At 37.5% G+C, this 27,938-nt stretch overlaps 1 protein-coding gene across 1 annotated transcript in view; it reads right to left on the reverse strand.

Moving 5' to 3' along the window:
- Positions 1-27,938, reverse strand: part of clvs2 (clavesin 2) — a 67,408-nt gene that overhangs the window by 34,778 nt on the left and 4,692 nt on the right. Inside the window, exon 2 of the mRNA XM_039599419.1 lies at positions 27,656-27,830. Within this exon, the coding sequence (XP_039455353.1) occupies positions 27,656-27,830 (175 nt within the window). The remainder of the gene's footprint in view (positions 1-27,655; positions 27,831-27,938) is intronic.

Below are 27,938 nucleotides of genomic sequence, written 5' to 3' on the forward strand. Positions count from 1 at the left end.
AACATGTGGAAATTATTTATTTATTTCAATTTATTAAGGCTGAATTTGTACATTTAGACGTTGCTTCATCTCTCTCCTCCCCCTCTCCTGAGAGCCTGTAGCTTCACCGACGAGGATAAACACATTAGAAATGATTTTCTCTTCAAAGCTTGGTTCGCCATAGAAAGCAGCACCAACCTCCTGCTTAGTGACACAGGCAATCCAACAGATTTCCGTCTAAATCTAACCTGGGGCCACAACCTGCAAAATGCAGCACAAAAGCTGCCAATCTTGTTGGTGATGGTCGCTTTTTTTGTCTACAGTAATTACAGTAATGACTGGAAATTAGTCTTCTTAAAATGAGACTATACTAAAAGGAAAAACCACTTAATTTTTCCCTCCCACTGTGACTTTGAGCTAAAAGAGCCGGCGTGTTTGGTATGTGTTAAAACCCAGCACATTCTGCCATGGTGATGCTTAGCTGCTCCACCCAGGGAAATAAAACACTGCGTATCAATCACAAGATTTTATTTGGAGCTCATATTTAGTGAACAGTTTGAATACTTATGCAGGCATTTAGCAGTGGATTTGCCTTGGCCGGTTAGCTGAGCATTTCATTACATCTTTATAATAGAGATATTATAAGTTATAACTTTTAAATATTCCTTTTAAATCAGCAATTAAGCAATAGATTTAAATGGCAGTATTAGATTTTCATGAAAGCTCTGACAATACTAAATAAGCACTGACATTTATAAGGTCAAAATTAATATTAGACTATTTGGATGATTTAACAATAACAAAACATTACAGAATTTCCCAGAGGAACCCACCTGAGGGATTAATAAAGTTTTATCTATCTATCTACATTAAAGGAAATTAGTTTGACAAGCCAAGAAATGTGTTAGATAGTCATTAAGAATATTATTTATGACAAAAAAACAAAAATCTGCAATTTTAGTTGTTATTGGAATAAAACCTTACTTTCCTGTAAACTGATGGGAATGAGTGAGGAAAACAAACCAATGTTTGGATGCACAGAAATGGAAAAAAAAAATCTGTCAAGTGGGACGAAAAGTAATCAGGCGTTTTACGTCGTAACCATGACAGCCTCTTTTGTCCCACGTGACTTAAATGCAGCTTCAGCATAGGTTCTCCAGTGTTTCTGGACTTCTGGTATCATAAAACACGAACTGATAGGCTGACACGAACGCTGTGGGTCACCCACCGTGTCTGTTCAGAGGCGCACAGACACACAGCAGTAATGACGTGATTTACCCTTAATGGTTGGAGCAAAGAACAGATGAAGTCAGCCAATCATCAGCAGCCACAGCTGCTTCTTTTGTGAAACGTCTGTTCAGCAAGATTATAAGCTGCACTGTGGTGACTGAAGTAGTGAGTCTTCCTTAAGGAGACCAAATGTATCTTTTAATAGACAGAAAACCAGAAAATATTCAGGGTTTCCAATTTAGTGCATTTGGATGTCATTACTGGAGTAAATATGGACAAATATTTAAAAATCAATATGGGCTGCAAAGGACATGCTAATCTTTCAGTTCACATTCTATTAAATTCATTTAATTTTCAGTCTTACTTTCCTCAAGTTTCTTAACACATTATTATTCTGTGAGTGTCAACACATGTTAATTAACATGCTGTAAGGATGCTGCTAATGTGAGAGATTCAGCCAAAAGGCTAATTTTCATCTGTTGTACCTGCACATAAATCTTATATTAAAAGATGCTAACAGCACACACAAAAGCAGACACAGCAACATATGGTGTCCTCATTAACCTTATGAGACAAATTTTCTTTGACATCATGTAAATATTCTGTTGCCTGCTGGTTTGACATTTAATTTCAGGCATAGCCCATACGTTTTGTAAAGGAAGATAAAAAATATCCATATCTACCACATAATGTAATATAAAGAAAACACATTTAGTTTGATTTGATCTATATACCTGTACACATTTTCCAAGTCTTTTAAAGAAAGAAAGGGGGAGGAGCTAAAACATCAGTATATCAAACCATGGATGAACTGAGGGTCTGCATGAAAGACCAGAAGATAATATTTTTATCCATGAAATGCAAAGCTACGTAACTACAGGTCAAAAATGAAAATATATAGATGAAATGTGGATCATAGATCCCCTTTACTTCCTCACATTTTAGCATTTGTCACGATCGCTGATCTCTTCTCCCTTTTTTGGTAATTTTAATTTTTTTGCTTTAGGTGTTCTTGTTTGTTTTTCCATGTTTTTCATTTATTATTTAGGTGGGATTTCCATTTATTCAATAGCATTATGTGACTTCAGTTCTTGTAATATTTGAATATTGAAAGTTAACTTATATCTCTCTGTTTTCCTGTTTCACTTATTGTCACTCACTTCCTGTTTTATTTGTCTCTTGCATTTACTTTTACTTTGTCTCTTTGTCTAGATTAAGTTCAACTGTGTCTTGTTTCCCTCCTGTTTCCACTTACCTGCTAACCCTGATGTGCATAAATAATTCAGTGCTTCTCCTTACTCTGTCTGTTACTCACCTCAGTCTTCTCATTGTTTGTTCCTCAAGGTGTTTGTTTTTGTGTTTGCTTTTGAACTTTTGAGATCCCGACCTTTAGCCTCAATAAACTTCTTCGTGTGTGTTAATTTAGTCTGCTTCACTTATCAGCATTTGGGTCTCTCTATCACTCTTGAATACACGACTGTAGCATGTCATGAAATGATACCCAAATAGGAGAAATCAGAGCATTGGTTAGGGCTATTTGCTTCAGTGAATGAATGCACATTTACTATTAATATGACAGCAGATTGAGTTAAAATGAACTGCAGTGTGTTTAATGTGATTATGGGACATGCCAGTGTGCCACAGAGTGTAACATTGTAGCTCACTGATCTGCTTAATGGTTTCTGGATATAACTGAGGTTCTGTGACACTGCTATTTAAGATATATTGCATAATAAATGTTACAAGGATAATATGATTGCTCTTGGTCTTTTCAATGAATTTGTAGACACTATAGTGAAGAATGTTAATATAAAACAACCTATAACAACAAAAAGCCAAAGTACCTTGCAGAACTACTCTTAAACCACATTCTGAATGTGTGTTCTTCACATACTCTAACTAGTATTTCACTCATCAGTCACTGAATTTGAAATTTAATGACAGCAAAGGCAATTTACTAAACCAAACAAAACCTGCAGGAAAAACAAAAGCAGCAGGGCTCTGATATTCAAATGAGACCCAAGAAAGATAAAACAGTAAGAGTTGGTACACAGTATTTTCCACATATTTTCTACCCTTGCTGCTTTAAATCCTTTTCAAGATATTGTCATTTGGCGTGTTTGACTTTGGGTCTTCCTCAAAACAAAAGCAAAGCACTACCTGCAGTTTAAACCTTGCAGCGTTTACAGAGAAACACTTCAGAGTGCTACCCAGCATGACTGAAAGGAGTTTATCGGTAAAGGTATTATGTAACTGTCAGGGCAGGTGAATATTTAATGACTATAGTGATGTACCTTTCAAAAATAGTTGGATCAAGAGACAAACTGGAGTGTGAAAAGAAGCTGTGCTCTGAGATTTATTCAAATTTACATTACTGGGTGATCTAAAGAAAACACTGCATGTTTAGACAAAATGCAAGTCTTTTCCCTTAGATATATTAGTCCACTTATTTATCATACAGCTCTTTCTTCTGAACCTTTCACCAGATATATTAACCAGGATATAAAAAGTAAAAGAGTAAAATGTTCTTGACACAGATACTCTGAAAGTTACCAGTGATACAGGCTGCAAAGAGAACCTTTTAAAATGTTAACCACTGGTTCATTGTCATAAAGTACTATAATTGTTTCAGGATTGCTAAGAGCTCCACAGTGGGCAGGCAGCTCTGATTGGATATAATTATGGTTGGACTGTAGCCCAGCAGGTTGGCAAAGTGTTGAATGTGGAAAAACTAAAACATGAAGTGGTGAGAAAGTCTTTTGAGTGGAAATGATGTGGGTATAAAACACAATCTGGACCAAATGTCCAAGAAAAGGGAGTCATAGCTAAGGAGTCTCTTTTTTTAGTTTCATGTTGGCAGAACGATCCAAATATCTTTGTTTTTTTATTTTTTTATTAATATAACTGAATAAAACCAATCTAGCTCTATTTTCTGATAACATAAGTAACAATTTGATTCAGTTTCAGGTAAGACTACAGCAGCAGGCAAGAAGAAGTAAAAGAAGAAGAAGAGTTTCTCTCACAACAGCTTTCACACAGCAACAGTAAAAAGAGACAGTCAGATCTTTGGTGGGTAAACCATGTATTTTATGTCTGAACCTGCTGAACCTGTAAGATCAGGTCACACAGAGCTACTGTAAGTCACAGCCTGCTCATTTATTATTTAGTTTATCAAACGGGAGCTGTGACAGCAGCTCGAGACATGATGGAGCCAGACAATGGGAAGCAGATCCACAACATCCCCGAGCTTGCTTTTATCATTAACCCATTCAGACCTGAAGATTTTTCACTTGCTTGTCCTGAAGATAGACAAGCAAGTGAAAGTAGTAAACTTATTGCAGAAATTCAGCTTGCAAAAAAACATGAAAATCATCTCTGACACATTGAGTTGAAGCAGACTGGATTTAATTTTCCTTTTGAAGGTCCGGAACTGAATTTGCTCTTTGGTCCCTTGAATTCAGAGGACAAGCAATCCTTACTAAGTTGTTATAAGTTGGTACCTCAAAGTGTATATTTACTCCCCTTATCTCAGTCTCAAAGCGTATATATATTTATTCTTCTTATTCGTACTCTTCCTATATTTATTGTTGTTCTTTTGCACTGTATGGAACTGGAGCCTCGTCGTCTCGTCTCTCTATATACTGAACTGTATAAAGCAGAGATGACAATAAAGTTTACTTTGAATTTGACTATAGTGTACATGGTAAAATTGGACTCCAAGGCTGGATACAGCAATATTAGTCCATTATTCATAGGCAGAGGTGATAGTTTTGACTTATGAGGGATGAATATAATCCACCTCGGGCCTTTCAGTTAGTCCTGAAGGAGAAGTGCCAACAGATGGAGAAGCCAAGGATCAAACAATTGTGAAGCCTGAGGTCTTTGACATTTGTGTTTTGTTTGTTGCCTGTCATTTGTGTTTTATTTTCTCTCTTAAACGCCAACTGTTCATTGAAGATCTCTGTAAAAAGGGAGTTTTTTCTCCTCACGATCACTAAGTGCTGCTTGTAGATGATCAATGGATTTGTGAGGTTCAATTTCTAATTTTGTAGAGTTTTAATCTTATAATCCATATCACCTTGAGATGAAAAAAAATAAACTGGTGCTATACAAATACCACAAATACATCTCAAATGCGTGTACTGTTCACAAAAGTATTTTATCTTCTTCTTTTGGCTGCTCCCTTTAAGCATTGCTGCAGCAGATCATCTGTCTCAATCCCACCCTCATCCAGGCATCTGGTTCTGTCACACCAGCCCTCTGCATGCCTTACTTCACTACATCCATGAATCTTTTCTTGCTGCTGGGCAGCTCCATCGTTAACACCCCTCGTCCAGTATATCCACTATTCTTCCTCTGCACAGGCCAAACCATCTCAGCTCTGTCTCTCTCTCTGTGTCTCTATACTGCTCAACCTGAGCTGTCCCTCTGATATACTCATTCCTAATCCTGTGTCTTCTGGTTGTCCTGTCTATTTGTCAGTGCCACTGTCTCCAAACCATACATCACAGCAGGTCGTACCGTCTTGTAAGCCCATACTTTCACACTTGCTGCTATCCTTCAGTCACAAATCACTGCTTACAACCTCACCTCCCTGCCTCCATTCTCTTCCTCGCTTGTCTTGTGTCTTTTGTTTTGTAGGGTTGACCTTAGGTATTTAAACTCACTCACCTTCATTATTCTACTCCTTGCACATTCACTTTTACACATCTCTTTCACATTCACACACACGTATTCTGTCTTGCTTCTACTGACTTGTCATTCACATTATCTCCAGAGGATACCTCCACCTCTCCAGGCTGTCTTCCACCTCTTCCTACTCTAACAGCAGATCACAATGTCATCTGTGAACATCAGTCCACAGAGACTCCTGCCTGGCCTCATCTGTCAGCCTGTCCATCACAACTGTAAAGAAGAAGGGGCTCAGAGGTGATCCCTGAAGTAATCCCACCCCAACTTTGAACCCATCTGTTACTCCTACAGCACACCTCACCACTGTCATGCTATTCCCTGCAGCAGTGGATAACATGTCCTGCAGCAGCCTCACAAACTTCTCTACAACTCATGACTTCCTCATAAAATACCACAGTTTATCTCTTGACATCTATCTTTTCATTTATAATAAAAAACACCAAAAGCTCTGTTCATACCGCTATAAACACATTTTGTTTCCTAATCATTGTAATCATTAAGGGGGTTGTTGTTGACTTCTACATAATGTCTTTGCAAACAATCCTTTCTTAGAATATTCCTCTCGGCGTACTTGCATCCCAGTATTTCCAGAAACACATCTGTAACATCCAAGAGTTTTGTCGGTGAGTTTGAGTCTGTCAGCACTCCACTAGCAAGCAGCAGACGTAACCAAATCTGACGTGTGTCGTCCAGCACACTGTGATTCTGAGTTGTGGTCATACTTTCGCTCTGTCTCGCTCCGTCATGCTTTTTCAGTCTTTCTACAACAGATCAGGTTGATGAGCACTCTCTATTCTCTGCTCTGCTTCTGTCACTTCCCATCTGAACTGGGATGAGTAAACGTGTCCTCCAGTAAAAGTGAGTTTCTGAGAGAAAAAAGACAACATCCATTTGAGTGTTTTTTTCTTTTCTTTCTCAGGGTTTCAAAGTGTAGCCTGGAGTTACAACATTGTTTGCTGCTGGCCTGTTCTTTATCAAAGTCGTCTGAGTGAAGTTAATCCTGAACCTAAAAAAAGGAGGGGGAAACGAAGGGTGGATCTTCCTGTAAGTGACAGAAAATGCTCTGTTTCCTGTCACCGTTCTGGGACAGGAGTGTACAGCATTGCCACTTCGATTATCCCTGAAGGCTGAATTTTTTTACCCATGTTCAAAAAGAAACCAGCTCCTCCAATAAAATAACCCTTGTACTTCACTTTTCTAAAGAATAAACGCAGCATTGGTTCAACCTTGGCCTCCACTTCCATCTTTTATTTCCCTGGAGCCTTTTATCCAATCAAGGACTCAAGAGTCATCCTCCTCCTGCTGTTGCTCTATATCCACTCAGTACATTTTCATCTGTCTTTTTTCCAAAACCTTTTAAACAATCAGACCTATTTGCTTTTTCTCTGTAATGATGCTCAAATTGTTTATTCTATTTGTTCCTTTCTGGGATCATATTGTTTATATTAAACCCCTCTCCAGTTTTGATATCTACCTTAAAAGCAAATATTACCCATAATATTAGATATGTTTTTTTTCCACCAGTTTGTAGTGCTATTTATCCATCTACATTTTTTTGGTATAAGTTTTCAAAGAGGACAGATATTGCCAAATTTGAGAAACTCACCAGAACAGTCCTGATGGATAAACAACACTTAAAACAGCCAGCATTTAGTTCAAGCATCCCCTTTAATTGTTTTTTGTCATGCATGATGTGCTCTTTTTTTAAGCCTTCTTAGCTACTTTTATTTTTAGCACATTCAAGCTATCATGGTTAAAACGTATGATCGAAAACACTCTCTGGGATAACACAGTATGATTGCAATAAAAAAGTTAGTTACTGATTTATTTCATTTTCATGCAACAGTTAAATGGTCCAGGTGTTATTTGCTTTCCAATTGGCCTGGCTTACTGGAAAATCTAACACCCACTAACTGAAAAAAAAAGCAGAAATATAAACGCTGTTGTCTATTGTATATTAAATCACTTTGCAGAGTAATTGCATTGTGCTGTTTTGCTGAAATCTTGTGAAGCTTTAAGGTGCAGTAGGCCGAGCGCTTTTAAGAGATTGCTGAAAAAACGCACAACTGATTCCTGCTGAGAACAGATTCTCAATAACCAATCTTATTAATACCCTTAAATTTCTGGGTGGGCTTCTATCACAGACTTTATGTTATAATGGTTGGGTCAGATTGTCAGTTACTTAGTAAAAATCGCATGGAGATTAGAAGCATGATCCAATAGATTAACATGCAAACAACATGTAATCATACCACCAGATGGATGGGCTGCACCTTATACTAAAATACTATTTTTTTTCTTTCTCTGCAAATAAAACGTAGCTTACAGTTCAAATCAAGTCATTTACACAAATATATAGAACTATAAATAGCCATATGCATATGCCAGATGCCTTCATTATAAGCACTCCATCACAAGCAAAGTATCCTTAACATTCCACTCATAAAATAATTACAAATCTTTTATCTAAGTTGATTATACCTATTTAGCTTTTATAGTCTGATTACATAATCCTAATTACATGTAGTCCATTACTTGCAAATCCTGGATTTCACCTACAGCATTATGAATGTAAAGCATGTGAGCAAGTGGGATGAGATTCATGGCAAAATTTCCACCTGCAGCTAAGCTGGCTCACATGTAGAGTAAGAAATCATCTTTTGAAGTTCATATCTTTTTCCTCTCAGCCTGCGCACGTGCAACACGCACCCGTGTTTTATTTGAAGCCTCTCTCAGCGTGACGATTCAGTGTTCATCAGTCTAACCTTGGTTTGCACTTAATTACAATGAATCAAATCAATGCACATAGAGCAAATTGCAAGTAAAAGGCTGTTAATGCACATCTTCAAGAAGAGCAGCAATTTATGCCAAAATATGGCACTTACATATATATATGAATCATTCCTAATTATAAAGATTCTTCAGTTTACGTAAAAAGACCAGAGGCTTGAAAAATATAATGAGGCAATGAACACTTACATAGTATCCCAGGTATCTAAAGTAACCTTATAGCTCATTTCCTGCACAAAACTGAGACTGAGAGGAAAGGTTACACCAATTAAACTCTCAGCAGGATATACTGCCAACTCCACTCAGGAGCTCTGAGAGAGAAATTAAGTTTTTCCCCAACAGAGAGATCAGAAATGTATTTAAATCTCTATATATTTTAATTCCGCCTCCTGTGAATTTCCTCTGCCTTATCAGGTCTTTGCTAAATTGACAGGTTAATGAACCTGAACATTCAAATCCATCCTTCACTGCGGTGCTTTAGTCTATGTTATACGATAATAAAGAAGGTTTTTTTCTTTATTGGCTGGAGTTCACAAACGAACGAGCAAATGGTAAGCTCTTTTTTAAAAATCTGCTAGAGGACTTCTTAGCACTGCCAGGTTTCTGCCCCTAGTCTCTCTCTCTCTCTCACTCGCTGTTTGTGTGTGTGTTCGGTGGAGTTGACCTGAGTGTCCAGATTGTGGGCTGAAGCTCAACAGATCTTGTCTTCCTGCCAAACAGACGGAGGGCAGGGGAGAGTGAGACGTAGCAGCAGAAGGCTGATTTTGCCTATCCTTCCTGGTTCATCACTGCGTCATGCAAAAAAACAAACTGTTAATCTTCATTGAGTCCCTGGATATTAGGGGTGCAACCCAAAGCTGCTATCTGCATTTGCATTTATTCATAAAAAAATCAATAAAACACAGTTCAAATCCATATTCAGAAGCTTACAAGAAGTCAAACTGGAAGAAAAACTGCATTTTTGTTGTTGTATTTGTTTTTGTGAATGCCAACATTGTATATGTTTTCTTTGAGTTTTAGTTGACATAAAAAAGTATGTTGAATCATATGTATAGAAATAAAACAAAAAAAAGGTAATGGTTGCGCAATATCAAATTCCCTGAGCAAAGTGACTGATTTCTATGTCTGAAGGCAATAGGCCTGTGCTTGTTTCCAGGATGTGCCATTTTTCCATTCTGCCATTCTTCAGTTCTCTGAACACAGCAGGCATGGAGCTACAAAGTCAGCATGACCCACACACCCACACACTGTAAAATCTAATTAGTTCCCAGAACTCAAAAAAATTATGGAAACTTGTTGCCTCAAAAAAATTGAGTAAAGCTTAGCTAAAAATGACTAAGTTAGGACAACTTATTTACTTTGAGTACTCTGTACAAGCTCATTTGTTCCCAGAACTCAAAAAAATTGGATCAAGTTTACGTAAGATGACCAAGTTAGGGCAACTTACTCATTTTGAGTACACTGTACAGCCTTGTTAGTTCCCAGAACTCAAAAAAATTATGGAAACTCGTTGCCTCAAAAAAACTAAGTAAAGCTTACTGTTAGGACAACTTATACATTGCAAGTCTGCAGTATTAAGAATAACTTGATATTTCTGACTGTACAATACTATTTGTTTACCTACTGACAAACATTTCAAGTTTAACTAAATGAAAAACAATTTGTGTAACCTGAATGTGATTAAAAATAATTAACAACACTTTTTGTAATGATGTTAAAAATGAGCCCAACTTTTATTTTCAAACACAACAAAGTACAACAGCCAACATACTGGACACTGTTCTGCTGAACAACAAACAATTATATTGCCATCACTGTTTTAATCTTACAATGAAACAAAGTCTCAGATGTAATTATTCTGAAAATAAGTTTAGGTCTACCACAGTTTGTTTTGTACTTACTTATATAATCAAAATAAAATATTTATTGTTCTGTCACAAGTGCAGTCTCTGATTTAAACAACACATTTGTTTTCCATTCCAACACAGGAGCTGGAATGTTGTATTATTTTAAGGATGCTTGTTTCCAGTCCAGGCATCACTGCCTGAATGACTGTCATGGATCGAGGTGATCCAAATGTAGGTGCAGAAGAAAGTCTTTAACTTCCCTTAAGTACAGTGGCAGTGGATGTGGGTTGAAGATGCAATGAGCTTGAACCTGCAGGCGACCATCTTCACTGACCACACCATCTGTGACGGAGGACTCATCTCTCCTGTTGTCCTGCAAGCAAACAATCATATTTTTGGAACATGAACTTAATTGCTTTCTTAAAACATTTTTTCTGCATTCGGTATAGAACAGACTCCAATTTAGACGATCTCAGGCCCCTCCCCACCGGAGAGGTGACATTCAATGTCCCAAATTGTCAGTCTGCATAGCCCTGACCACCACCCAACACACAATAATGTCATGAAAGCATCATTTTAAAAAGCTATGCAAACATGGCCAATAACTTTCATTCTAATGATGTGCAAAATGATTTTGGGCACAAAACAGATTTTGCTGTTAGAAAACTTGCAGACTACACTATATACAGTGTCGACCCTCTAAACTAAGTTTGGGGATGTGATCTTTCAAGAAATGCAGACCAAACTGTTGTTGTTTGTTTACTTACACAGCATGTCTTGTAGAATTAACTGTGGTCACCAGCAACAGCATAGTGCAGTCATATCTCAAGTCTAATAACAGAAGACAGGAAAAGATCAGTAAAGAAACAACTTCCCCAAACCAAAGCACAAATAAAACAATAAGTAAAACAGGCTGATCTAAAGTATGATTATAGTTCAGCCTGATTAATATAAATGTCACTGACAGTTGCTAATATATTGGAAACCAAAATACTTACTGATGTCTTTCTGTCCAACAACAGGAGTGCTGGTCCCGAGCCTCAAAGACAGTAAGAAGCAAGCAGAGGAGAAAAAACAGAACATTTTTCAGAAACTGATTTGATCCTTAATGGCTGTGCAATCATTGTAACATAGAGTTTGCTTATGTTGTTAAATAAAGGCTAGATTTGACATTAATAGATGCCACAGATGTTCTAAAGCTGCCACAAAGCATGAAAAAAAAAATAGACATCTCCGAAAACGTCGGAGCATTTTTGCAAATATGTGATGTCTTGATAAATCGAACAGATATTTGAAATTTACACAGCTACATTCTCGCCTGAAAATATCTTAAAAGTTTATTTTGTGACCCAGAAAAAGTAATAAGTTTTTTAGCCGCGCTCCTCCGCCATTGCCGCGCTTACAAGTACGCACAGGCTCCGACAACCGTGGCCGACAAATGCGATCCTCCTTTTCCCCCAGACTACCCTTTCTGGATCACAAAATAACCTTTTAAGATATTTTCAGGCGACAATGTAGCTATGTAATGCTCAAATATCTACTTAATTTATCAAAATATCACATATTTGCAAAAGTGCTTCCACGTTTTCGGAGAGCTCTGTTATCCACCCCCCACATCCCACACCTACCCCACCCCTAAAGGCTGCACCTCCCGAAGAATTTTGTCTGGGCTCTTATCTCACTTATTTATTTCAAACGATCAACAGAAAATTTCACCACATAGTTTTATGTAAGGTTTTTAAGGCTGTGGTGTTAATTTTTAAGTAACGTGAGCCCAGCGCAGCAGCAACGCTAGGCTAACACTAACTAGCTAGCAAGATTTTAAACCTGGTGCTAAACTAAGAGAAGCCACAAAATCAGTTTGAATAAGAGTAAACATTTACTCACCAAGTCAGTGTATCAGGTAAAGATCCACAGCAATGACAACAATAATATCTTGAGCTGACGCTTCTCCAGGTTTGCTCAACATATTCCATAAAAAATGCACCGTGAACATGCGGACTGATCCGCGAGGGAGGAGGACGGTAGTCACGTGGCATTTTCAAAACACATCTTTCATCCTTCCGCCCTGAGAAGCAAAACTTCCAGCTTACTTAGTTTTTCTAACTTAAGACAACTTAAATAAATGGAGTTTATCAGCGTTTTTGCATAAAAAGTACTGGTAACTTATTTAAATTGAGTTCTAATAACAAATTGATAAAAATTGAGTTCAGCCTATTTAATATTTTTAATTAAACACAATATTACATTTTACAGTGCAATAGCCACAATGGCTCCAGTTTTCAATGTGAGTCATTTCTGATAACAAACTGTAATCCAGATCTCCAGATTTGATCTGACCCTCAGATCCTTGTCTGTCCAAAACGAGCTGTCTTGGCTGTACCAAAGCCTGGTATTAGATTAGATTATTGTAACTGTGAATCATGCAAAACTGCCTGAGAACAGGCCAGGAATACAAATGCGAATGTAAATTAGCAGTTAAAGAAAATCAAACTTCTGAGAAATGTAGCCTTGGTATTAGTGGCATAAGTATAAGTTAGTCATTTTAGAAACATGTGGTCTTAATGTTGATATTCTGTGACTTGCATGAAAACAAACACAAAAGTATAAGTGGCAAACTGGACCTGTCATCATCCTGATCCAAATAATATATCACGAATATGTGGCTAAAAGAAAACTCTAACCTCATTGCCTTTCTTGCCTGGAGTCTGTAAAACAAATATGATGCTTCTGTACTGAAAATCAAATTAACATTTTTTCATGTGCAAAGATGAAACAAGTTCTGGTTTTCTATGTTTTTGCCCCAGAAGCTCTTAATGTTGTTTTCGACTCCTTAACTGCCATTTTGGTGTGACATGGGATTAGTCGGTTTTGCTAAAAGACGAAGAGGCGTTGTGACTTTTCTATCATTTCAATGTCTGACCTTCATTCATAAAAATTAAATATACTGTATAGAGCTTCCATAGAAAAAGTAATCTATGGAACCTCTATAAAAAGTATGTTGGACTACAAAAGATTTCAAATTTACCAGTTAACACACGGCAGCTAAATACAATAAGATCTTGGCCGTGCAGACTAACAAGCTTCTGAAATGTATCCAACTATTACTTTAACTAGTCACATGTTCGGCGCTGACGTGTGAAGCATTCAGTGCTTTGGAGATTTCACAGTAAAATAGGCACTTAAATCATTCTTTTCAAGTGTATGAACAAAGGGACCAATGCTGCTGCAGATTCAATTTCAAAGACTGAATGTGATCTAAAATATTGGCGGAAAATACCAGCTATTGGCAGATTCTCTTCAAATTATCAAAAGCTTATAGGAGCCAAACTCAGTGTAGCTTATTTTATTGAAGTGGGAGAGCATTTGGTCAGATAGCTGCTGTCTTCATCCATCTGCATTTCAGAGATAACGGGCAGAAAGGACAGTCTCAATCAATACAGCTTTATTTACAAAGGAAAACCTGGTCAAGAGCTTCTTTGTTCATTAAAAACTGTCTCAATTTCCTTCTTGCGGACTGAAACAACAGGATAGTGACATTTGCAAGGGATGGTGATTGTTGGCAAACTGCCTATCAAGTATCTGATTCCTAATATAATGCAAAACAAAAAAATTCTTTGATTCCATTTCAAGTTAACCAGGTTTTCCACATTATAAATGGAAAATGAATTTAAACTGGATGTCCCGATTACACTGCTTTAGATAAAAAAAGATAAATTACAGGCTGCCTCGTAACCTTTTTATTACACTTCATGACGATGGAGAAAAGCAGGAGGATTATAAATCAGTAGAGTGGAATTAATGTCGTAAGATAGACTTCTTCCCATTCATAATAAAGTGATATTTTACAGACGATTACCTCTAATGAAGAAACAAAGTGTTTTCATACATTTTAAGCTGCTTCACAAAAGATACAGTAGGTCAACATTAATCTCGGGAATTTTCTGCAGCCAGTGTTGGCACAATTTTCAGGAGACCCAGTTATTCTGCAGAGCTCTATATGTTACATAACAATGCTAATGCGCTAAATCCACAGAGAGCTTGCTTACTGGAACGGTACTCTACTGTATATGTTAATGTGGTCTAAATATCTGCAGATATGCAGGCTCTAGGGATGAAAGAGTGTCACTATTGCATATTTTGCCAAAAACAAACATGGTTAAAGATATACACGTACTTTTACAAGCTGAAATAATTTACTGAAAAAGTTTTTGTTTGCTCGTATTTTACTAGGTCTGTTCTCCATTTACCAGAACCAGTCAAGCCAGATTAACTGATTCTGGTTCGGTCAAAGGTTTCTTTGTTGTTCAAAGGGAGTGTTTGCTGCCTAGTGTCACCATGTGTTTAGCCCACAGAGGTGACTGATGGGTTTGTCTCTAATGCAACAGCTAAACTAGGAAAGCCAGTGTTTGGACACATTGTCATAACCAAAATTGGTGCGACTGTGTAAAATTAACTTGAGGTCTTGTTGCCTTTGAAATGATTGCTTTGAAGATGGGGATCATATCTGCAACCAATCACAGTCAGCTGAAGTTACTGTAAACTATTATTAAACTATTTTAATTCAGAATTCAGCCACAATCTTGTAACTTGAAACAAAAATTTAAATTCCTCCACAAATAGAGACATAGTTTCTGTAGGAGGAGAATTTAACTGCAAATTGATGCTTATGTATGAATATAACAAGAATACAATGCATTTGCAATTAGTTCAGTTTAGACCCGTTGCATATGTCACCAACTTCTTGGACTGATTACAACACTGATTGTTGGTAGTCTGTCAACATTTACACATTAGATGGCAGGTATTTGCAAACCTTCATCAATCTGTCTGAGATTTATTTGAGGTCAGTCCAAGTCAGATCACGAAAGTCCATTTTCTTTTAAACTGGGTTGCATCTTCAGGCTCTGTGTGCTGACATAAAAAGGGGGAATTTCACAGGTCATATGACTTTTCATACACATAAAATGAGACCCTATGAGTGTGTCATCCAATCAGAGACACATTCAGATGTCAGGGATCAAATAGTAACAAAAATCTTTAAAGAACAGAGGAATAAAACAAAAAATGCCACACTGCTGCAAATATGACAAGAGATTTATTCTCCAGAAAGTCATTAATCTTGGGATTTTAAGCATAGAGTGGTCAAAAAAATGATTGAGTGTGCTCTCAGTGCTGCTGGTTATTTCTAAGATGAAGGCTCGACATTCAGTTCTTGGTGTGTGTTGTAGTAGCTACAATTCCAGCAGCGTAAAAGAGATTTAGCAGCAGAATCAAGGTTGACAACATTTATACATTTTCTGCAAATGAATAAATAAACACTCCAGTGACAATAGGCTGCTGTGACATCTGGGCTTCATTTGTAATGTTAGTAAGGTACGGCTTAACAAGTTGCACATATAAAACACATTATGTAATTTACATGCTGTAAATGAAAAAATCTGTGAAAATGTGTCATTTGCCCTCAATTTCAAACTGAAGATAACCGGCTCCCGACCAGGTGATGTGTTCAGCATAAATTACCATAGTGATTTAGCCTGGGAAAAAAGAGAGCCACACTCATGACACAGAAAACTCTGAATTTAGGTTCAAGCCATTTACACATAAATTCATTGTACACCTTTCTGGTGACCTATGCAAACACCAGCTACTTACTATAGATAGCCAAATTTGAAAAAAATAAATAAAAAAATCAGTGCAATCCCAAGACAACCACCAATTTTTCCAACTGCCAAGAAGGTTGCTGTCCTATTTTTTCTCTAGTGTGACTGAGCCATAACATTGTCAGGTCTTGACCCGAAGTACCCTGAAAAGACTTGGCACTACTGAAATCCCACATTCCCACATTCACATGTTGTAGCTGTCTGATGTTTCTTGTGGGAAAATGTTGAAAATATGCAGAACAGATGGTAATGTGGGCTGCTTTTGTTTGTTTTTGTATAGTCCTTGCCATTAACAAGACAGACATCATAACAGACAAAGGACATCTTTGTAATGGAGTGAAACAGAAAAAAAAAAAGTCCAATGAAGTCCAATGAAGGCACGGCCTGTTTTCTCATTCTTTCTTTTTTTTCTAAATGCCTTTTTAACACTTCTTCCTCTCTGAGTTGAAGCCCAGTTACACTTCTTTTCCTGTTCAAGCCCGCTGTTAAACCAACCTATGCCTTTATCACCACTCAGTGGTCTGTCTTTTGGAGGACTCCCACAAGTGCACCTCTGTAGCCTCAGCTTTGTCTGAACTCCTGCAGTTGTTCTCTCTATTTAGCCAAATAGGTTCAAATGGACATATGGACACCAACATGGTTTCATGAAATACAACTTAGGCTGGAATAGAAGTGATCACGATTGTTTTGGAAGTTAATCCTGATGGGATTGTTTGGAAAATAAGCAATTCCTTTAATGTCTGTTAAAACGTTTCATTGAAAAAAGAAAAATATCAGCATGAACACCCACGAGATTAAGCTCAAATAGATAAAACAAAGGGAGTACTTCTTTATGCTGTTTTTGAAACAGTATGTATGTGTAGCTAGTGAATATTTAGTTTATTCTGGAACATTTAATAATACATTAATTACGGTGTCTTTATATAGCACATAATTCATTTACAGCATTTTGCGGCGCACTCACTGATACTCAACTGCCTGCGAGCATCTGCGGAAGAAAGAAAACGAAGATGGAGAAGTGTGCTTCTGTCTCGGCACACACACGAACACTCAGACGCACAACAAAAGGGAGCCCATCTGGAGGAGAGGGCAGAGCAGATAGCGAGGCAGTCCGACATGTTGCCGTGGCAACGCAGCAAGGGTGGGATGTAGCAGGGAGGGAGCCGCGGAGGGCGGAGGAAGAACGGAGGAAGAGGAGGGTAAGGTGAAACACTGTAGCATTCAACTGGCTGCTGACAAAGAGGATGATGATGATGACGATGATTCTTTGAGGTTCAGAGGAGGGTGAGGCATTTTAAAGAGGACAGCAATGAATTGTTTGGACTTCATTTTGCTTCTATAGAAAACACTGATTAATGATGAATTGTTGTGATTTAGTGTAATGGCTAAGCTCTTTTTTAAACAAAACGAGCAATTACCTCAGTGTGGTTTGAATGCTCTGTCTGCTGTGACAACATTAAAACTGCTCTGCCACTATTGTCCCCGCTGAACAATGTTGGAGTGGCTGAATTGAGTGAAAAGGGACAAAGATAAGGGGGAGGATGATGATGTTGCTGAAGAGAGATTTAGGGGGGAGGGCAAAGAAAACAAAAGTAAAAGGGTTTGAGGAGGTGGAGACGGGCAGCAGAACTACTCTGCTGCTTTCTACATGATCGAGTTAATCAGTGTGAAGCAATTAATCCATTAACAGTTCGTCTATATTCTGGAGATCTGCCGCTCCTTTATTGCTTCATATTTAATCAAGCAAAACTGGAGGCTTAATGATGTTAATCAAATATAAAATATTTACAGCTTTTGCAATCTTACAAACAGTGAAACGAAAAGTTGTGATTAATCCTCTGGGGACTATGAGTGTTTCTACAAATTATCATGTAAATAATCTATTACCATTAAATATTAGTGATGGTAAACATTGAAAAACATTGAAATATATGGATAAAAATCAAATAATTTAATGTATATATACTATTTTTATTTTTTCTGATTCATTTTATTTATCCATTTTATTTTTTCTATGTAAGCAATGGTTACTTAAGATAAAGATAAAGAAAAATATCCATCTATCCATTTTCATTTACTTATCTATTTATTATTAAAGAAATTAAGATTTGAAATGATTACCTTACAGTAAGAAATATTGAAACTCGTATGTAGTGTTGCACTGATTTTCCATTCAGAAAAAAATAAATAAATAAAAAATAAGCAGATCATTCATCGTTGAAAAAAATGTGATGGTATTGCAGATTTTCATGATGATATATTTTAGACATCCTGACTGATATATAATACATTTGGAAACTCATATCCATTGTATATTATTTAATTTTTACAGAGAAAAAGGCTGAGTCAGTCAGGAGTTTATTGATTATGGGTGAGCTTGCACATCCTGAGATCCATAAATAAAAACCTGAAGCACAGAAGAACAGCAAGAACACAGGATATTGTAATGAATGAAGCAGCTCGTGCAAATACTAATAAAGCTAAGAAAGGTTTAAGAAATGTTAAATCTTTCTTGTCATCAGTTGGATCTATCGCTCAAATGAATGAAAATTAAAATCCTTGGAGAAGAGATGAGCTCAAAAACATTCATATTCAGGACAAATTCATCTGGTTTCACTAAAATCTGAACAATAGTCAGTTTCTGTGAAAAAGAAAAACTACCCGCAAACTGATCGATATGACACTGAGTTTAACCTCGAGCACAGTTTGGGGGAAGACTCATTTGGTGATCGTTGTATGCAAGTTTTACTAAAATCTGACTAATATATTTAGGAGGAATGCACGAATGGACACCTGGCACCTGATCTTGTACTGTAAATATATCCATTTATAATCACAAACCTTAATAATATTTATTTTACAAGGCTACATCCAAACCAGTGTCAGCGTTCAGCTTTCAGTTTGGAGGGAGGCCATGTGAAGCAGTTTGTAAACTGAAAAATTGCTAGAAATTCTGTAGTATAGTAGTACAGCTCTTTGGTGTAGTTAATCAAATTTCAGTACAACTTGAATATTTGTCTTTTCAGCTGCATTTTTGCTGAGCTTTTTAGAGATCACATAATCATCTCCCATGAAGATGAATGAAGTGTCAGAAATAGGATCATATATAGTGAGATAGTAATGTAGACAGAACTGATGACACACATATAAAAGCCTGACAGGAATATATAGAAGACACTTTCTAACCTGGTTAAATTAAAGAAAATCAGAAGATTTAAGAATAGCAGGATGGTGGCGCGCGGCTTTGTTGTGCATTGCTGTGATGCACTTTGTGTGTGGAGAGAAAGCTGCTACTTCATTTGGCTTTAATTATTTAATGGAAGCGGAATCTCATTACGCTTTCTGCTAAAAACACAAAATGAACGCAACCATTGGATTTCCCACCAGCATCCAAACAAACTGTGGGATGGACAAAATCGAAATAACGCAGTCCTTCCAGCTGATCTGTCAGTAAATCTGAGCCAAGTCCCGCACACAGACAGAATTTCACTGTTTTTCACATCATTTTTAGGATATTAAAGCTAAACGCTGCATCCTTGAATGCAGGTTAAACACATGAAGCTGCGAGATTGAGTCCACTGACTGTCAGCGACTGCACAGTCGGTTAACCATCAGATTCAGGACTGCTCATTCATTACAGTGAGTGGCAGGTAGTTGATCTGAGGTCAGATGGCGTCAGACTGTGACAGATCATGTTAACGAGGCGAGTCACAAATCTCAACCTCAGGAACAAGACAGCATGAGAAGCTGCTGCAGTCCACAGTACGATACAACATGTTACACTCATGACACAGAAATAATGTCAGTGTAGAAAATAAAATCTGTCAAAAAGATGAAGAGCTAAGAAAATATCATTTCTTTCTTTAGTGGTAGTGTGTCCACCACTAAATGTGGCAGACACACTTTCACTACTGCGTAATATTTTGTATTTAAAAAAGATTAAACTGCTTTTATTAAATAATTAATGCTTTTCTTGTTTTATTTTAAGATTTTTCAATGTTCCTCTGTTTTTTAACCTGCCTTAATAATCTGTAAAGTCATTTGTATGACTGTTCTTGAACAGTTTTTTCATGTAAAACCTGTTCATATATTACTTAAATCATACTTTTGAGAAGAACACCCTTAAAGAAGGTACCTCACAGCTCTAATCCCTGTGTAACATTGTAATCCTGGAGGATTATGTCAGGATGGGTTTGAATCCCATTTTGCGCACACTTTATTACCTCCTGTGTTTCTTAGGACACTTGAATGTAATCTAATTTACACATAAAGAAATGTAAGTGGAAGATAGCGTTTCACACAGTCGAGTAAATCAGTCATGAACTGTGCTGTATGTACTTATAGGCATAGGAACACAAATCCCAAAGAGCACCATCTGTCTGCAGCAAACAATGAAGCAGCACATTAAACAAAGACTGCAGAGAAGTTCAGCTTAAGGACACAAACCCTGTTGCATCAGATACTAACTCAAAACTCTTGCCCCATTGACTCTGTTCTGACATAAATCGGTAAGCAGGGCAAAAAAATGAAAACATTAAAAAAAACACAACTGGAAGGATTTTTTTTCTAGTGGTGTAAGAAAAAAGATGGTAGAAGACACGCAACATAAGATCTACAATCACTGAAGAAGATATTTCACACATTTATTCCACATAAGTCTAAACCTTAAGTTTAGACTTCAAAATCTGCAAACCACAATGACAAGAAATCTCAGAGACTTACAGTCATGCTTCTTTAAATGTGTCCATTATATCAATTTTCTGCTGTTTTTGTTTCCTTTATTGTGTTATGCTTTTTGTGCACATAAAACATTTTGCAAAGTTTGTATAAAAGGAGATACTCACTGTCTAACTGCTACTGAACTGCCTGAGATGCGCTGTTTTAGGATCCAGGCTTTTTTCTATAACAGGTTTGATTCTCAACCAGCAGCTAGTTTGGTGCGCCTTCAAATGAGCCACTGCCTTGCTCATATTTTCATCATGTTTGAGTTTTAACTGATGGCTCTTAAAGGGCTGTTCTTTGATTTAAGATCATACCACTGCCATATCTAGAATGAATCCCATTCATTTCCACCTGAAGGTACCAAAAAGCTGGTCTAAACACAGCATCACCCAAAAAATGCCAAAAGTTGGGACCAACTATGGGTGGAAAAGAGGTATTACGTGTTACATAAACAGCAACTAATGTCTGACAGGTCAGCTGAGCAAACTTTTTAGAAGGGAAAGACAGGAGCAGATAAAAAGGATGTGCTGCATCAGAGCTCCACATGAGTACACTGATGCACTGCCACTTTCTTGGGTTTAAACTACTGCAGCAGCATCGTGTCTTATGTCAACACGGTGAGCCTATGAACCAAAGTGAAGTTGTTGAGCAATGCTGTGCCACATTTGGCAAAAAACCAAACACAGCATATCAACACAAACACCTCATACCAGCTGCCAATCACAGCACAGCCAACTATGACATCCTCTGTATCCTAAAGTATTCTAGAGTGAAATATGAGGTCATCTGTCAGGCAGCTAAAGCTTGGCCCAAACTGAGTTGTGAAACAGGACAATGATCTCAAGGAAACCAACTAACCTCCAACAGAAAGGCTGAAAAAGAAAAGAATGAAGGTGTTGCAAAGGTTCAGTCAAAATCTAGACCTCAACCCAAATGAAACGCCTGATGAAAGCTGTGTAATCAAATGCCCATAAACAATGATGTGAAACACTGATAAAGTCATGCAGAGCACAGTTACTTCAAATTATTCCTGCTAACAGTGGATCTACATGTTAATGAATTTGGGTATACTTCATTTCTTACAGCCATCCATAGAATACCATAAAGGCTTATAATTTTGTTTACATTCATCAATTAAAGAGATAGGCTGTCTTAATCATTGGACAGAAGTGGAAACATAATAGCTGAAAGGACAGTATACACATTGGTTTAGGTTTTTTTTTGTTTGTTTGTTTGTTGAAAAAAACCAGGAGTATTATTAATTAGCTAACTTAACGGTTATAGCTTTAGGCTAAGAAAATATAAATCTCCAGTCAAAGACCCAGCAGGGGGTCAACTTAAGCCTGGAACGTGGCTTGTAAAGAACTGGCAGAAACCTTGGATTTGCTGATCATATTTGTGCAGGCATGCTGATAAACCCTTAATGGCTAGCATGATCCTCCACACAATCATAACAAAACAGAGAATATGTTGTTTATTCTCTTTAACAGTCAGTGATAATGGGTCATGGAGTAAGACAGAATAAATGACCCCATCACTATCTCTGTCTCCCCATATTTCCTGTGTGCGTCTTGGATTTACACTTACAGGCAAAAATAATAAAAACATAAAAATAAAAGCCCAAAAGATAATCCTCAGAAAAACACAATCAGTCGTGTATTTGCGGATATAAAAATGAACACAGAGCCCTCGAGGGGGCCCCAGCAGGGATCCAGACTTGCTTCTTCTGTGATCTGTTCACAATACTGAGCTACAAATTCGGATCCCACTGCATGTGGCCTACATGCTATTTCCTTAAAACTAACACTATCAGGGTTGCCATGACAAACTTTAAACCACAAACGAGGCAGTTTGAGCACCAATTCAAGAATGTCAAATTAGCTTATTTTGGGATGGTTAAGATTATTTATCCACCAAAAGGCAAACTCAACTGTCAAGCTCAATTTGAATTAATTTCAAGCTAAGTGGAATTGATTTGCCGTAGTTACATATTCAGCCTGTTTTTCAGCTGATAGGAAGAAAGTGTGGAACATCAGTGAATTGTGGTCACAGCACTACTGAAAACCATGCAAGAAAAACAAGAGATTAACCAAAACCAAAAATAAACAAACGTTCACCCCTTTTGGTTTTGAGATTGATAACAGTTCCTCTAGAAAACTAATGATACTGCATGCTTGTAGCTGCTTTTACATGTCTCATTGCTGTCAGTTCATATCGACATCAGAAAATTCTGCAGAACGACTGAAAAGTCTTTAGAAACAAAGAGAAACATGGACAGCAGCATATAAAGTTGCTGATGCGCAGTAAAGTTTAACTCAGGGATGCATTTGGTGTAAATCAGCCTGAAACTACTTCAAATTGTCACACCCAAAAAAACTCTGAACATTAGTGTGAGTCAGCTGCTTTCAGTGCACTTGATGGTTTAAAGATTCACAACCAAACCTGCTCAGACTGAAGTGACTCACCGACTGTTTTCAGATCTCTCTCTGAGTGTGTGGGAATGATTCAGGCTTAATTCTACTGTACAGAGGCTGAAATGCAATATTTAATGCACTTGCTAGATGTTTATTTGGTTTAAAAATTATTATTTGGGGAAAATTGTGCCACTAATGCAATTTATATGCACCTAATTTGCAGCCAGATCCCTTATTAGCTTTTGAATTTGGGTTCATTTAAAAGGCCCTCTGCCCCGAGTATACTGGAGTCTTCTGACTTTTAAACAAGAAAAGTACGTAGTTCAGGTTTAAAATAGGGGTACGTGTATTCTCCTTATTCTCATTTAGCAATTTTTTTTTAAAAAGAGAAAACTACATTTGTAGGGTCCTATGTATTTTTAGCTGTGAATTAATACATATTTGGGACTCTAATGAATATTCAACACACCAGGACAGCGTTTGTTTGTGTGACTGAGTCAAATCAAACAATGTTATTCAGGAACATATTAAGGTGGCACAATGATGGATTTTTTAATATTGTTTAGGCGTTAATGTAGCTCAGTGGGACAAAGAAATAAAGCATATGAGGCATGGGACACATGCACAAACACAATAACTGTTAGTAGGATACATTGGTACTTTATGGCATTTGTGGTAATTAAAAAAAAAAATGCTGACAATAGGAAATTACAGGCCATAGGCCATCAGAAATTATATTCTTCTCTTCACATCCTGAGAAAAATAAGACTGAATTGATCACCATAGGCGTTTTGATTTCAGTGTCTTGTTTTTCTTTTTGCATTTTATTTCTCAAAGTAAATCCAATTAAACCAACTTATCGCACCTATTTTCTTTGTTTTCTGCACAAAGCGACGAGCAGTTAGGAATGACTCAGGGCTCAGCCAATAGCTCCCATCAATAATTCAGGCTCTAATCTGTGTCTGGAGAGCCGTCAGAAATGTGTTATGTATGGACTCGTCACAGTGATGCACTGGCTTGAGTCTACAGTTATTTCCTCCGTTTGAAAAAAGGAAGAACATACCAACATACCACATCGACTGTGTGCTGACAGCACAAAACTAATGTTTACAGAAAGTGGAGGAGGTGGAAAGGAGCATCAAAGTATCCAGAAATGCACTTTGCTAACGTCTTTGTCTTTGTGGGGATTAGTAGAATTGTGACTTTAGGGATGCATAGTTCAGTCTCTTCTAAGAAAAATTGCTGATTAGTTTGCAAAATAGCCCGATTGTATTTTGCCAACTAGTGACAATAAGACTAATCACCTAGATTTAGACCAATGAAGTATGTTGACCAAACAACTGACCAGTGAACCCTGAGACTATCTCTAACACATAATTCATAAGAAAAAGCAAAGGGTTAATGATAATTAATTAATTGTATAAATTTTAATAAATAAAAAATGTGTATAATTCTGTATAATTTGGTACAAAGCCATGATATTACCATTACCAGACTATTGCAACCCTAACCACCCTAATATACAGGTAAATACACACAACAGTTACAAAAAATGCTTTTAGGTATGTAAACAGAGCTTCACAATGTAGCAGAAAGGTGATTTAAGTGACTTTGAATCTAGTATAGACCTGCTCCCAGGTGGGCTGGACTGACTATTTCAGAAAATTCTGATCTGCTGGGATTTTTGCGTACGAAAACATATCCAGTGAAGCGGCAGTTCTTTTCGAGAAAATGCCTTGCTGATGCCAGAGGTCAGAGGAGAATGTTCAGACTGCTTTAAGCTGATAAGAGGGCAACAGTAACTCAAATAACCACTCATCACAACCAGAAGAGCATCTTTTAACACACAACACATCAAACCTCGAAGCAGATGGGCTACAGCAGTAAAGTCCACACCATCACACCTATCAGTTATCAACAGGAAACTCAAGCTGCAATTTGCACTGGGTCACCAACACCGGATAAGAGAAGCTTGGAAAAACATTGTCTGGTCTGACGAGTCTTGATTTTTGCTGTGACATTTGGATGGTAGTCAGACTGTGGTCTAAACAACATGAAAGCATGGAGCCATCCTGGATCTTGGTACATTTTGGGCCCTTTGCACCACCTGAGCATTGTTTAAATGTCACAGCCTACCTCAGTATTTTTGCTGACTGTTTCCATCCCCTTCTGACCACACTGTACCCATCTTATGACAGCTGCTTTCAGCAGGATAACACAACATGTCATAAAGGTCAGATCATCTCAAACTGGTTGTGCCTGACAATGAGTTTGCTGTACTCAAATGGCCTCCACTGTCACTAGATCTCAATCCAACAGAGCACATTTGGGGTTTGGTGAAATGGGAGATTCACATTGTGGATGTGCAGCCAGCGTTAGTGTGGCTCAACACCTTGTTGAATCTATGCCATGAAGAATTGAAGCAGATCTGGGAAGGTGAACTTAACAAACAGTCCACTGAGTGTAAATTATACAGTGAGAATTTCATGTTTCTGATCAATGTTTCCTTTCATTATTTGAAAGAAAATCTTCTGTTTTCGGCTTGTTTTTCCAGAATATCAGAAGCACTGGTTCAATGATTCAAAATGTAGCTGCGAAAAGACACCAGTCATTACAGTGCTGGATGATTTCTACATATTATTTCTCTCTGAAGTGAAACACATATATTATCATCATGCTCAAACCCTTAAAATCACAGGTAACACGAACAACAAGTCTCCCGTGGACCAAACAACAACAGCTGTTGCTATAGAGGCTTTTTACACAGTACCAACTACAAAGGTAAGGTAATTTGATAACCGTCATTACCGCTCAAACTTCTTTATATTCAAAAGACGGTTTGATGCAGGTCCTGTTTATCAGCAGCAACATTAGATTTTTGGAAGGTAGATACTCTGCTCTCACAGAGGTGCACGGAAATCTTCTGTCGTACTTGTTTTACCCTCAAGGAATTTGCAAGAAAAAACACAGGATGCAAATTAAGTGTAAAATTCAAACGATGCAGCTGTGACACTTTGGTATCCATCACAGACATATCAGGTAATTTCTCAGACCACGCTGCGTCTCACTCAACACCTCCCTCAAGAAACACTTCCCCTTAGATTTCACTTTGACTAATGGGGCTCAACACAAATTGGCAGATGATTCACAGGGATGTCGAGAAAGCAATAACAACCTCCCTTATCCATGTGCGTACACACACACACACACACACACACACACACAAATGTTTCCAAGACTTCAGAGAACATTACATTGACTTTCATTCAGTTCATTCAGAAGTAACTCTTACTTACCAACCATACCCATATTACCCTTTGTCCTAACCTTATCTTAAAACTTTGATGTATGTTATGGGGTCTTTGTCCACATAAAGAAGACAAATCCTCTAATGTGACTACAGACAGATTTATGTCACCACAACATGAGTAATTCTCACCCAAACACAGCAATAAGCAAGACCTTTCCTCTCGGGTTTGGCTAGTGACACGAGGACAGCGCTGTATGCTGCCTGTGAGTCTTTTCTCCCGTAACCTATTTCAGTATAACGTTAAAGGTCTTCGTGACGGCTGAGAAGACTAATGCGTTTTCATGCCATGAAAAAAATCCTAACTATACTAATATAAACGTCATATCTCACTTCATTTCTCTGTTTACATGATAAAAGCTGGAATACCATCTCTTATTAGCAAACTGACAACCAGTAAAAATCACTTTTTTTTTTTACATCATCTACCTGCCAAATGAGGCTTGAAAAAAAGAAGAAGAAGAAGAAGAAATACCCAGCAGTGAGTAATCAAAATGGAAATGTCATTATTTTTTTCCTCATGCGCTGTAAAGAAGCTCACAGCTTTAACACGGTGCTTGACTTGTTCCTAAGTGGAACATTTCGACGGCAGAGAGGATGATGGAAAGAGAGCTGGAGGTTTGTTCCGGTGCTGTAGTAAAATCAAAAATAGTCCTTTAGAGATGAGTAAAGCTTATGATTTTACAGAAGAGGGAAAATAAAGTTGGTCAGGGACAAGACTGTAATTGTAGAAGCTTAGAATATAGGATATCTATCATATTTACTATGTTAATCGATGTATAAGTTGGTAAGTTTTCGCACTAGTGTCAAATATATTCAGGAAATAAGAATAATTTGCCATTAACATATTAGGACATTCGATATGATTGTAAACTGTGAAACGAAATGAAACTAAAGCCTTTCATACAGGATTTAAGAACAATCCTGGTTCAGAATCAAATAAATCATTTTCATGTTTTGGGATGCAAACACAGCTCTGGATTCAGAGTCAAATCTAACCCAGCTCCTTACCTGCAGTCCCTCGATAGCCAGCCGCAGCATGCTGGGAGTCAGTTTGGACGCCTGCTTGAAGGTGAAGTTACTCCAGTCAATGATGAGGATGAAGCCGTTGACTTGTAGCTCGGGATCTTCTATCATAGATTCCAATGACAGCAAGATAGCCCTCAGTATGTCCACAAACGTGTATCTGAGAACAATGTAAGATAGCTTTTAATTTAACAAAATAGCAGAACAGATTTGACAGTGATGAACAGAAATGAAAAAAAGTATATATATATTGAGGGTTTGACGAGCT

The sequence above is a fragment of the Oreochromis aureus genome, linkage group 15 (assembly GCF_013358895.1).
Source record: "Oreochromis aureus strain Israel breed Guangdong linkage group 15, ZZ_aureus, whole genome shotgun sequence".
In the NCBI taxonomy this organism is placed as follows: domain Eukaryota; kingdom Metazoa; phylum Chordata; class Actinopteri; order Cichliformes; family Cichlidae; genus Oreochromis; species Oreochromis aureus.